The 13,202-nt window shown below is 38.9% G+C and overlaps 1 protein-coding gene across 1 annotated transcript; it reads right to left on the bottom strand.

The window, feature by feature from the left end:
* Positions 1–5,451: 5,451 nt before the first annotated feature.
* Positions 5,452–12,053, bottom strand: LOC121866145 (the record flags this gene model as incomplete). Its single annotated transcript, XM_042365736.1, has 6 exons — positions 11,581–12,053; positions 6,756–6,898; positions 6,415–6,524; positions 6,065–6,181; positions 5,736–5,959; positions 5,452–5,580 (listed from the first exon to the last, which is right to left on the bottom strand). Coding segments are annotated over exons 1-6 (1,196 nt in total), but the record flags the coding sequence as incomplete, so codon positions are not given.
* Between the last annotated feature and the right edge of the window lie 1,149 nt (positions 12,054–13,202).

The following is a 13,202-nucleotide window of genomic DNA, read 5'->3' as shown; positions in this document are numbered from 1 at the left end:
TAGTTAACTGACTGGCATGGGCACATTAATAAATCATTATATCGAAGTAACTAGAAATTGACTCCCAGTGTGGCCAAGTATTTCGTCACAATATTTTCAAAGAATTGTACGCCCTCATCAGAAATAATTTTAGTGACATCATTGTAGCCATCAGTTTGTCTTCATCTCGGTTGTCATGTTTCTGCCCATAATTCGTGGACTCGTTGTCCTAAGGCATATCTTCAGGTTCTATGTCTAGATTGTACAGAGGTTTTGTTTCATGTAACATGTGTGATCTGAGGTTATATGAGAGTCCATCTACTCAAAGCAGTATAATTTTTGGTTTAGCCAATTATGCCACCTCCCTTCTTTCCAGTAGCATTGAGCCATTCCTGGCTATGGTCTGGGTCAAATTGGTTAAACTTATGAGTTGGCCGCTTCACTACAAAATTCCCTTCCTGAAATTCATGTTGCACTTTTGCTGGAAGTTGGTGTATCTCTTTCATATATATTACCCAAATTATTGTTCTAGTTAGTTTACATGCCAAGATATAGTAAATCTTATTCCACATTGGCGATCACGATGGCCATTTTGTTTTCCACCATTTAAAGGGTTAAGAGTGGTCTCACACTGCGACAAACACCAAATTTGGATTGAGAACACTCACCTTAGGGAGAGAGGTGGTCTGTCTACCTCCCTCAAAAACGCCTCTAGAACTTTATCGAAGCTTTCCTCTCAAATTAACTACCACTCTAATAGAACATTGTCTGTTAAATCGTCGATACAAAAGGGGGTCTACATTAATCTCAACCATCTATAATTCTATAATAAAAGTTTAAACCTCGGTGCACCAGAAGCGCTACGCGATTGAACCGACAATACTAATAACAGAAGTCGAGCACTGTATCTATTCACCTGCCACATCCCTTCATAGCCAAGAACAAAATATTTCAGACCCTTTGTAATAAATAGAATAACATGTAAATTTAATCACCAACTCGAGTACTACACGTCTACCCTCTGTGGTGGAAACCAGCAACCCTCAAAACCGAGTGACAGGCGCACCTCCCACTCCATCTGGGAGTCACACTCAACAGTACCGGTCATCCTAATTCTGTTGGTTGTAGCACTTGTGAGTACGTTACCCTCCCACTATTATAATGCTCTTAGATCTTCCTTTTTCACACCTCAGTGACCCTGAGTTTTTATTGTTCCTTAATCAGTATCAATGTTCCTACAATGATGATGCTAGTGTCATTCCCTTAGATGTGCTAGATCGTATGTGTTACACCCCCTTTACCCATGGTGTCGACACAATACTCCCTCATATCGATCCTGATGTCTTTCTACAAAACTCACTGGGTTACACCAACCCCAACTGTAAATATTACTTTCCTGACTCTCCCGAGTTTAGTTCTAGTGTCCTACTACCCCATTCCTCCTCCTTGATTAGCCATAACGTCAGCAGTATTCCCCTTCATCTAGATACCTTTTCCCATCAGTGTTTTTCTTCTATTGCCCACAAATTTGATGTACTTGGGTTCTGTGAGACCAAACTCACTAACGATATTGACCATTTGTATAACATTCCGAATTATAATAGACACTGCGTAAACACGTCACGACACAGTGGTGGTTTCGCCCTATATGTTGATATCAAGTATAACACTTCTGTAAGAGATGATTTAAAGGTTGAGGAGGAGTACATGGAGAGTGTTTTTTCATTGAATTACGTAACAACACACGAAATATCCTAGTAAGGATAATCTACAGAAGACCCCACACTAATGTAAGGAATTTTCTTGATAAATTTTCGGAGCTTATCACTATCATGAGTTCAGAGAGGAAACATTGCTACATTAAAGGAGATTTCAACCTTGATCTATTAAAATCTGAAACCGGCACCTCAGTATTAGACCTTCTTGCTACCTGTCATTCTAAACTCTTCTTGAACACTATAACCAAACCCACTAGAGTAACTGCCACCTCTGCCACTGTGATAGATCATATCTGAACTAACAACACTCCTAACAATCTTGCAAGTGGAATTATTTATAACAATATCTCAGATCACTTCCCAGTTTTTGCCATGTATAAAACAACCACAAGACCTGAAAGGTCTAGTAGAGTCTCAATCTAATACAGAGACTACTGCGCTGACAACATGCTCCTTTTTTAAAACAACCTAATGAATGCTAACTGAGATCTTGTCTATGCCTCCGACAACCCTAACGTGAACAGCTGCAACTTCTCTTGCATCTTCAATGCTTGCTTTGATAAATGCTTCCCGCTCAAGACTAAGTCAGTTAAAACTGTATCCATTTCCAAACCCTATATCACAAGCGAAATTAAGATAATGATAAAGGAAAAACACAAACTCCAAAAGAAATTTGCAAAAAGACCCATAACTTTCGGTGCTGCTTACCGAAGTATCAGAAATAGAGTAACTCAAGCAGTTAGAAATGCCAGACGTAACTATTATACAAATAAGCTCCAGTCAGCATCAGGCGACAGTCAGAAAACCTGGAATGTCATAAATTCTATTCAAAACAGGAACACTCAGCCTTCGTACCCCCACTCAGCTTTCATGATAAATGATTCAGTTGTAACTGAACCCTCCCCCATTGCCAACCACTTCAATGAACAGTTTATTAATGTTGGCAAAAATCTTGAAAAGAGCATCCCTGATCACCATAAGGAATTTAGAGCCTACCTGAAAAACAGACACCAAAATGAGCTGTTCTTATCCCCTGTCACAGCAGATGAATTACTGGTCATCATAAAAATGTCCAAAGATGCAGCAGCAGGCGAAGACAATATGCCAATGAGCATCATTAAGAAAGTAGCCCACTTATTACTACCTGTTCTCCTCCACATTTGTAACTCCTCCTTCACTAGTGGTGTCTTTCCTGATAAACTGAAAATTGTTAAAGTTCTCCCAGCATATAAAAAATATGGGGACAAAGGTCTCTTCAAGAATTACCGCCCCATATCAGTCCTCCCAGCCTTGACTAAGATACTGGAAAAGCTAGCATGTAATAAACTAAATTCCTTCTTCAATGCCAATAACATCTTTTCAGACTCCCAGTTTGGATTTAGAGCTAGAAGGTCGACTTGGAGTGCTCTGCTATCCTTTACTAATGACATCTTAAATTCCTTTGATAACAGTCAGTTCACAGTAGGCATATCCTTGGACCTCTCTAAAGCCTTCGATACTGTCGACCATATACCATCCTCCTTTCAAAGTTTGAACATTACAGCGTTAGGGGCCTGTCCCTCAATTGGTTGACCTCACATCTGTCCAACAAGATGCAGTATGTCTGCTATAATAACCACCAATCTGACTCCTCGCCAATCTTGTATGGAGTCCCACAAGGTTCCATTCTCGGTCCAGTACGGTTTTTGTTGTACATAAACGACATAGTCCACGCCAGCTCACTCATAAAATACAACTTATTTGCAGACGATAGTAATCTCTATGCCAGCAACTTACTGTAGACCTCCATTCCTTGACGAGAACTATGAACACTGAATTAACTAGAGTCGGGGCCTGGGTAATACGTAATAAACTGACCTTAAACCTTGAAAAAACTCACTACACGATCTTTCACAGAAGGAAAAACTTACCCCCAGACCTGGACCCCCTGTACCTTGGTAATATAGTCCTCAAACGCGAACAAAATACTAAATTCCTCGGAGTATTGTTAATGAGAAACTTATCTGGAGAAACCACATACAAGCCATTCACAGTAAAATCAATAAACAGTGCGGAATCATGTATCACACTCAACAGTCGCTCACTCTCACAGCAATGAAAGAAATCTATCATGATCTTGTTTACCAACACCTGATACACTGTCACACACTATGGGGGGCCTCTGGCTCTTCAAAAACACAATCTCTGGTTACTGCACAAAAGAGAGTTGTATGGACAATGACCTACTTGAAAAAAGAAACAGATCACACAAACGAAAAATTTGCTATATTGAAAATTATAAAATTCGAAGATATTAACACCTACTGCTGTGCCCTCTTTTTTTACAAATCTATCAATCACTTGCTTGACAATAATTATTTCCAGTTCCGGAATAATCAGAGATACAACTTAAGGCACCCAGAACTACTGTACAAAGATCACCCCCATGCGCTCCTCGCAGTCCCAGACCTCCATAAAATATCATGTGTGAAGGTGTGGAACAACTTCCTTTAAATCATCTCTTAAAAAATATCTATTGTCGAAGTATTAATATTTCTTGTAACACCTACTATATTTATAGTACCTGCTTTTATTGCACCATCAAAACCGTTTTATCGGAAATTATCATGTAAATAAATAAGTAATTACCATGGCAATAAATATAATTGCCAACTAGACATAATCCTGACAGCTCTGTCCTCTTGTTCAATCTTATTACTGTACAACCCATGTTGTACTGCTCCCCCATTATACTTATGTTTTTCAATTCCACAGTAATTTATGTATATATATATATATATATATATATATATATATATATATATATATATATATATATATATATATATATATATACGTATATGCTGATAACCACAAGGAAAGAAGAAAACACGAAGTTCCCAAGCGCTTCCGTGTAATTGACATCTTCAGGGGTGAGTACAGACTAGAGAGAGAAATACAAATCAAGGTGTATATATACAGAGGAGGGTGAGACCAGGTCCACAATGGTCAGGTATTAGGTAATGACCCTACTAATCTTTAAATAGCACATAACGGTTGGTGGTCAGGTCAGATGGTCAGGTGACCCGACCTTCTCACCTGGTTACAAATCTTCTTAATTACAAAATTGTCCAGCTTGTACATGCCGTTACTCAAATTCATGTTGAATGCTTCGGTATGTTTAATAAGACTAGATTCTATGATGTTCCTACTATCAATTGAATTACATGGTAATATTGAGGAGGCATTATCCCAGTCAATGCAATGCTTGTTATTCCTCAAATGAATTACACGAAAGCGCTTGGGAACTTCGTGTTTTCTTCTTTCCTTGTGTTTATCAGCATATACCTAGATCACGCGCACCTACAGTGATTTACTTGCATATATATACGTATATATATATATATATATATATATATATATATATATATATATATATATATATATATATATATATATATATATATATATATATATATAACAAATAAACTAAAAACACATAATAAATAATTAAAATAAATATATATTAAAGTGATAACCGTGGTAACACTATGAGATGTACTTATTACCACCATGCTATTGTACTACTCCAGGTGATACTAAATGTTACATAATACTTCCTTGAGATAAATATATAGTATATATCAGGTGCCTCAAAGAGAGCTCAGGTTTTCAACTGGCTCAGCCATGTTAATATTGTTATTAATATCCACTCTGCATCTGTATTTTTCTGGCTAAATAAACTGTTTCAATTCAATTCAATTCTAACACTCACGTGAAGAACTTGTCAGGGAAGAGCGGGAGGTTGGTGGTCAGGGTGAGGCCTCGGTGGGGCGTCCAGTTGGCAACCTTCAGTGGCTCTGCCTCATGGGTTGTGAAAGGTAAGTGAATGTAAACAGTAGACCTGTAGTTGAAATGGCTTTTAGATATGCAATGAAATATACAATGCTATGTTTATTTGCTCCAACTCTTTGATTATTGGCAATATTTGGTAAATATCCACATTATTCCCGTAAATGTTTCAGTGTAAACAAACAGAATATTGGCACTGATAATAACTGGCGAGAAGTTGAAGATTCATCCATGATGAGCAACATGGCGTTATTAAGGGAGAGTAACTTATGGAGACCTTGCAGCTCTGGGAGAAAAGGGCGGGTGACAATGAGAAGCCTCGACGACCACACCAGGAGGCGGCCCTTAACAGATAACTCAGCGAAGGTGACGAGGAAGGCTGGGTCGTCGCTCACCACCACCACCGTCACGCACCATGACACCTGCCGCAGCTGTTGACGTTAACATGGTTAAAGTTATGTTAAAGTGACCTACCCGCCTCAGTAGTAATGAACAAATGACCTACCCACCTCAGTAGTAATGTGAGAATGACCTACCCGCCGAGCCTCGTCGACCACCCAGGAGAGTTGCGCCTGTGTCACGTTAGCGTTCTGGCCGTCCACTACCACCTCGAACGCTCCCACACCCCAAGGGGCGTGGTAATGATGTATGCCCTATTAAAAAAAAATACCCTTTTTAATGTGCGAGTTAATATTTGTGGACGGATAACCAAAAGCTTTCATATGAAGAAAGTAACTGTAATTTTAGACCTCTAGTCTTCCTAGGTATAGATCAACTCTAAAATATCTGACTCAAAAGATGTTTTTGTAAATAATATACACTAAAATGGATTAAATTTAAAACGTTGAAAGATAGTGAAATAGATGCACCAGGTTAAATAACGCACCTTATAAAGAGCGATGGGCCAGGTACTGCCGTCCGTGATGAATACAAGGAAGCAGTAAGGATCAGTGACTGAGGCCAACACATCCTCCACTGCAGCTATCAAAGGTCTGTCTGATATTGACAATGTGATGTTCGTTAGAATATATATTCATTCGTTTTGTAACAAGCGTTATCTGCATACGTATAATAGAGCTTCTCATAGATGATTAAAATTTATTGATATGTTTCGTTTTACCAAAATGTCGGTTATTGAATCATGCGTAAATTCTCTCTTTTTAAAGTTAATTATTGACATCGAATATACATATATCATGGAAAGACAGACATTACCTGTAAACTTACCCTGAAGGCGAGGCAGCCTTGGCACACCGGAGGACGCTAATACTATGAAGAGTCCTAGTAGAGACGTCACATACATCACTGTCTGACAGGGCAAGGCAGGGGTTAATGGTAATGCAGTGGAAGGGCCGCTCAGAATACCGAATCTGCACAAACAAAATTTATATAATATTTACCGTGACCTGGACTGGTGTTTCTGAGATTGAGGTTAAAGAGACGCACTGGTAATAATATGATACTTATATCAAACAACAGCACCAACCGTACAGCACTAAAAAAATATATTAATTGCACAAGACAATAATTCACTTGGATTGATTTCTCATCACATATTATATCGTTAGACACCACTATTATCAACATCGGAAAATATGGAAATGGTCCCAATGCGAGCTCACAACGACCCAATAATTACCAAAGACCCGTGCACGTCCCTCTATACACCACGCTTCACAACAAAATGAGTAATATGACCTCACCAACTCAGGAGATGCTGAGGTCAAAGGTCACACTTCCCTTAGTTTAAGCCTATAGATCCATATCTCAGCAGCCCCTCACCACACATATTCATAAAAGAGCATAGTGGTCTGAAAACTCCACGAGATAATACTAACCACTAGAATATTATTAGTTAGATCTGTAGGAGACTTTCACATTTTCATATTCATAACAAAACTTAAATGAAGAGTAAGTACTGTAGTACATGTGTATCTTTTGTTATAAGAACATAAGAAAATAAGGAGTCTGCAATAGGCCGGTTGGCCTGTGCAAGGCAGCTCCTGTCGAGAGTTAGTACTACTCTCTATCATCCATGAATCTATCTAGCCTCCTTTTAAAACTTTCCAGCGTTCCAGCACTTACTACAAAGTTGCTAAGCTTGTTCCACTCGTCCACCACCCTATTTGTGAACCTGTTCCTTCCTATCTCCCTCCTAAACCTAAACTTATCCAACTTAAATCCGTTGCTACGATGTCATGGTCACGTTGACTGCTGATCTATATAACTAATGATTCTTATTAAACTCCACGCCCGCAAAACATGAGTGAGTTAGCGACCCCTAGAAGGAGCGTGTTTACCCTCGCGATCCCTCCCAGTAAGTCCCGCCTTTGGACACAATTGTCAATACGTTGTTTATTCCACTTTCTCCTGGGAAGCTCAATCTTGAATTAGTCTGTGTAAATCAACCGAAGTAATTCGCCAGACCTTTGTCAACTGAGGGTCATCTTTGAATGAGTAACAGTTGGTTTGTTTGAAATTATTGTCATTGCCTGAGTAGCGATCACTGGCAACTCAGGGGTATATAAACTCAAGATGGCCTGGAAGAGCGTCCCTTGACACTGCTTCCCGTTTGTCTCCAGGTATGTTCTGTGTTCCCTAGCCATTCAGTTAATTCAGTCAATTGTAGTGAATATCAGTGTTCACCAGTGTTCATGATTTAACAGTATCTAAATCCTCCTGTAGTGCAATTGCATCCTGCCCTGAATTATTCTGCCGACCTATTTTGGTGTCATCCGCAAACTTGCTTATGTCACTGCTGATCCCAGTAACTAGATCGTTTATATAGATTATGAACAAGAGTGGGCCCAGTACTGACCCCTGGGGAACCCCACTCAGATTTAACACCATCTACGCTGATCCTCTGTGTTCTATCGGTGAGCCATGATTTTATCCAATTTAAAACTTTCCCCTCGATACCATGAGCCTTAACTTTTCTCAGAAGCCTCTGATGTGGTACTCTGTCAAACGCTTTGCGAAAGTCTAAGTAAATAACATCGTATATAGAACAAAAGTCAAGGACAAAGTTGGGACATTAAAGTCAGGGAGGGGAGAAGTGATAAATGGCAGTGTAGAAAAAACCAAAGCATTGAACAACTACTTCTTATCAGTTTTCACAGAAGAAATTCGAGAGGAAATTCCAGAGGTGGAACTGATATTTTGGGAAAACGAAGAAGAGAAATTAAAGAATATCACTATCAGAAAAGAGGATGTTCTTAAGAGGATAAATAAACTAAAGAAGACAAAATCCCCGGGGCCGGATGAAATTTTCCCTCGAGTCTTGAAAGAGTGTAGGGAACAGATTAGCGGACCCCTTGTAAATTTATTTACAAAATCATTAGACACCGGAGTTGCGCCAGACTTGTAGAAACAGGCAAATGTAGTACCCATATTCAAAAAGGGAGACACAGCATCAGCGTCAAATTACCGGCCGATCAGTTTGACGTCAGTAGTGGGGAAATTTCTTGAATCAATTATAGCAGATAGCATCCGATCGCATCTAGAGAAAAGTAAATTAATCTACCACTCTCAACATGGGTTTACAAAGGGAAAATCTTGTCTAACAAATCTGTTGACGTTTTTTAGGAAAGTCTTCGAGGTAGTAGATAATGACGAAAATTACGATGTTATTTACTTAGACTTTAGCAAAGCATTTGACAGAGTACCACATCAGAGCCTTTTGAGAAAAATTAAGGCTCATGGTATCGAGGAGAAAGTTTTAAATTGGATAAAATCATGGCTCACGGATAGAACGCAGAGGGTCAGCGAAGATGGTGTTAAATATGAGTGGGGCCGTGTAACCAGTGGGGTTCCCCAGGGGTCAGTACTAGGCCCACTCTTGTTCATAATCTACATAAACGATTTAGATACTGGGATCAGCAGTGACATAAGCAAGTTTGGGGATGACATCAAAATAGGGCGGCAGATTAATTCAGGGGGATGCAAATGCATTACAGGAGGATCTAAATAAACTGCCAGGGGTGGTCTGAAAAATGGCAAATGAAATTCAGCACCAGCAAGTGCAGCGTCCTTAATATTGGAAGAACAAATACTGACAATGTATAAAGCCTTAACAACATCAACCTAGAGAAGTCGACTTGTGAAAGAGGCGTAGGGGTACTTGTAAGCCCGGACCTACGGCCTAGAAAAAAGTGCGTTAATATTCGAAATAAGGCAAACTGAGTATTGGGTTTTATATCTAGAAGTGTAAGTAATAAGAGTGCAGAGGTCTTATTGCAACTATATCTTGCGCTAGTCAGGCCGCACCTCGATTATGCCGTTCAGTTCTGGTGCCCTTATTATAGAATCGATATCAATTCACTAGAGTTGGTGCAGTGAAGAATGACGAAAATGATTCCGGGACTTAGAAACTTTCCATATCAGGATAGGTTAAAGAAACTTAACTTGCATTCCCTAGAAAGACGAAGAGTGCGGGGAGATATGATAGAAGTATTTAAGTGGGTGAAAGGAATCAATAAAGGGGATATAGATAAAGTTCTTATGATATCCGAGCAGAATAGGACTCGGAGCAACGGATTTAAGTTGGATAAGTTTAGGTAGGAGGGAGATAGGAAGGAACTGGTTCACAAATAGGGTGGTGGACGAGTGAAACAAGCTTAGCAACTTTGTAGTAAGTGCTGGAACACTGGAAAGTTTTAAAAGGAGGCTAGATAGATTCATGGATGATAGAGAGTGGTAGTAACTCTCGACAGGAGCTGCCATGCACAGGCTAACCGGCCTATTGCAGACTCCTTATTTTCTTATGTTCTTATGTAATTATCGGTATTATCTACTACCTCGAAGACTTTCCTCAAAAACGTCAGCAGATTTGTTAGACAAGATTTTCCCTTTGTAAACCCATGTTGAGAGTCGTAGATTAATTTGCTTTTTTATAAATGCGATCGAATACTATTTGCTATAATTGATTCAAGAAATTTCCCCACTACTGACGTAAAACTAATCGGCCGGTAATTTGACGCTGATGCTCTGTCTCCCTCTTTGAATATGGGTACTACATTTGCCTGTTTTCACAAGTCTGGCACAACTCCCGTGTCTAATGATTTTGTAAATCAATTTACGAGGGGTACGCTAATCTGTTCCTTACACTCTTTCATAACTCGAGGAAAAATTTCATCTGGCCCTGGGGAATTTGTCTTCTTTAATTTATTTATCTTCTTAAGAACATCCTCTTTTGTGATAGTGATATTCTTTAATTTCTCTTCTTCATTTCCCCAAAATATCAGTTCCATTTCTGGAATTTCTTCGTGAATTTCTTCTGTGAAAACTGATGAAAAGTAGCTGTTCAATGCTTGCTTATTTCCACACTGTCATCGATCACTTCCCCTCTCCCTGACTTTAAGGGCCCAATTTTGTCCTTGACCTTTGTCCTATATACCTGGAAAAATCAACAACAATTAATTTGCTTTCCTTGTAATGGACTTAAACTGGGTTTTCCTTCTTTGCTTCCAATTTAGGGCAATTCGCAATCACATGACCTGGTTTCATACAGCAAAAACAAACAAATGCTTTAGTCTTGGCATAGGTCTTGGAAAGCTCACCTGAGTTTCCACGAAAATTTACTTTACTAGAAGAAGCAGTACTACTATCCTGCCTACCACCCTTTTCATTGGCTACAAAACCCTTTCCACCTGAATGATTTTGAGATTTAACATGATGCATTTTGTGAGTAAGGGCATAGCTATCAGCTAATGCAGCAGCTTTATGAACATTACTAATATCTCTCTCTCCTAAGTACAATTGTATATCTCTTGGAGTGGCTCTTTTGAACTGTTCTAAAATCATCAACTGAACAAGTTCCTCAAAATTTCTACCTTGCTAGACGTTATCCACCATCCACACATTTAACTCAATGAATAAACAAATTCTATATACGACTGTGCATCAGTCTTTCTCATAGTCCTAAATTTCACTCTATATGTTTCAGGAATGAGTTCATATGCCTTAAGAATTTCTTCTTTCACTAACTTATAACTACGACAAACTTCACTTGACAAAGACAGAAATGCTGAACGAGCTGACCCAGTGAACACACTTGGAATCATAGCAATCCACGACTCTTCTCAAACTGCATGAAAAACTCTTCTGGATCCTCCTCGTCAAAAGCAGTCTCAAATGTTTTGTCACATCAAACAATTTTGTCTCAGATACTAAAGACAATGCCTGTAAGTCTGGTCTTCTACTGCTAACCTGTGCTAACGCTAATTCATGCTGTCTTTCACGCTCTCTTTCCCTTTCTTCTCTTTCCTTCAAAGCCAACTCATGCAACTTATCCTTTTCTCGTTCTAGCCTCCTATGCTCCATTTCTAACTTTCTTATCTCTACAGTTTCTCTGGGGTCAAATGAACGCAAAGTCAGTGCCCCCTTCGGTAGCACATCTTCATTTACAAGCTCAGTTAATACTGCATTTTTAATTTCAGACTTTCTTTGACTACGTCGATACTCAATCTCATATGTATCGGCAAGTTTCATCCCATCATCCTTTCTTAACACACTGTCTTTTAACATTTCTACGGATGGATTTTAAACAAACCCCTCCACATCAAACGTAGCCATGTTTAAACAATAAAGATTCCCTATATTTAAAATTCCCAATAGATAACGAGTGAAAAGGGATCTATCCTGGCAAGGTCGCCAATTTTGTTACGACCCTTGGGCCTCTTAAGGGTGTGACAATATCACAAATTCACAAATTACACTTTGTAGTATAGGTCCAGGAATAGATCCCACCAAATTATCACCTCATTACTATGGGGTATATTGAAATATATGCAGTAGTTTTAATAACAGAATATATTAACAAATAAACAATAAAATAAATATATCAGTATGTACAAAAATAAACAAATACAAGTTAAATCTGATCAAATAAATGACTCAACCGATTGACAAAATAATGAACATAAAGTAAAAACTTATTTAGTATAGAAACTACCATGAACAACGTGGTCTATTCACCGCACGAAACCTCATAAATAAGTAAGTTATTTTCCGTGTTACTCCAAAATATGATTAACAATAATCTTTCACAAATAATACTTTACTTGGTGTTATAAAACTCGAGCAAGGTTTACACTTTATACCACTAGAAACATACTATACAATAAGAAAGGAGATACTCTGTACTTAACTAAACACTGCCGGGCCCATACTAAATTAAACAAAGCGAGCGGACGCGGCAGTAATGACGTCACAAACAAAAGACGTTCACGTTGCGAATCTACAACCAACGATGGAACGCTCACTCGTAAAACCTTTAAAAATCTCTCCCACATCCAGAGTGTAAGATCAACCATCAGGGTTGTCGACCTCACACCAGGAATTGGTTAGATAAACCACATACACCCATAGTTGAAGAGATGAAGGTACCTAGTAGAAGAATGAGCACAGTTACTCGGTGGGCATACAGTAGTACCCTACTCACTAGCCCCATGGAAAGTCCTGTTTCCTAAAGCCATAAATATTTCAATTCACTCATGCTGCATCCAGGGGCAGGTTTCTCTCCAGTTGACTGTACGTGAGAGAGAGAGCAAGAGAGTTAATCCTGCCCATTTAGGTCAAATCACCGTACAACCAAGTGTACCTTACACCACTCAGAAGAGAGATCTAATTTCCCTCATTTTATGCAACTTTTCCCCAGATATTGCATACATTCCT

Source organism: Homarus americanus, unplaced genomic scaffold (genome assembly GCF_018991925.1).
Source record: "Homarus americanus isolate GMGI-L3 unplaced genomic scaffold, GMGI_Hamer_2.0 scaffold58893, whole genome shotgun sequence".
In the NCBI taxonomy this organism is placed as follows: Eukaryota; Metazoa; Arthropoda; class Malacostraca; order Decapoda; family Nephropidae; genus Homarus; species Homarus americanus.
Note: the sequence above shows the minus strand (reverse complement) of the source record. Positions and strands in the feature narration are given on the sequence as shown.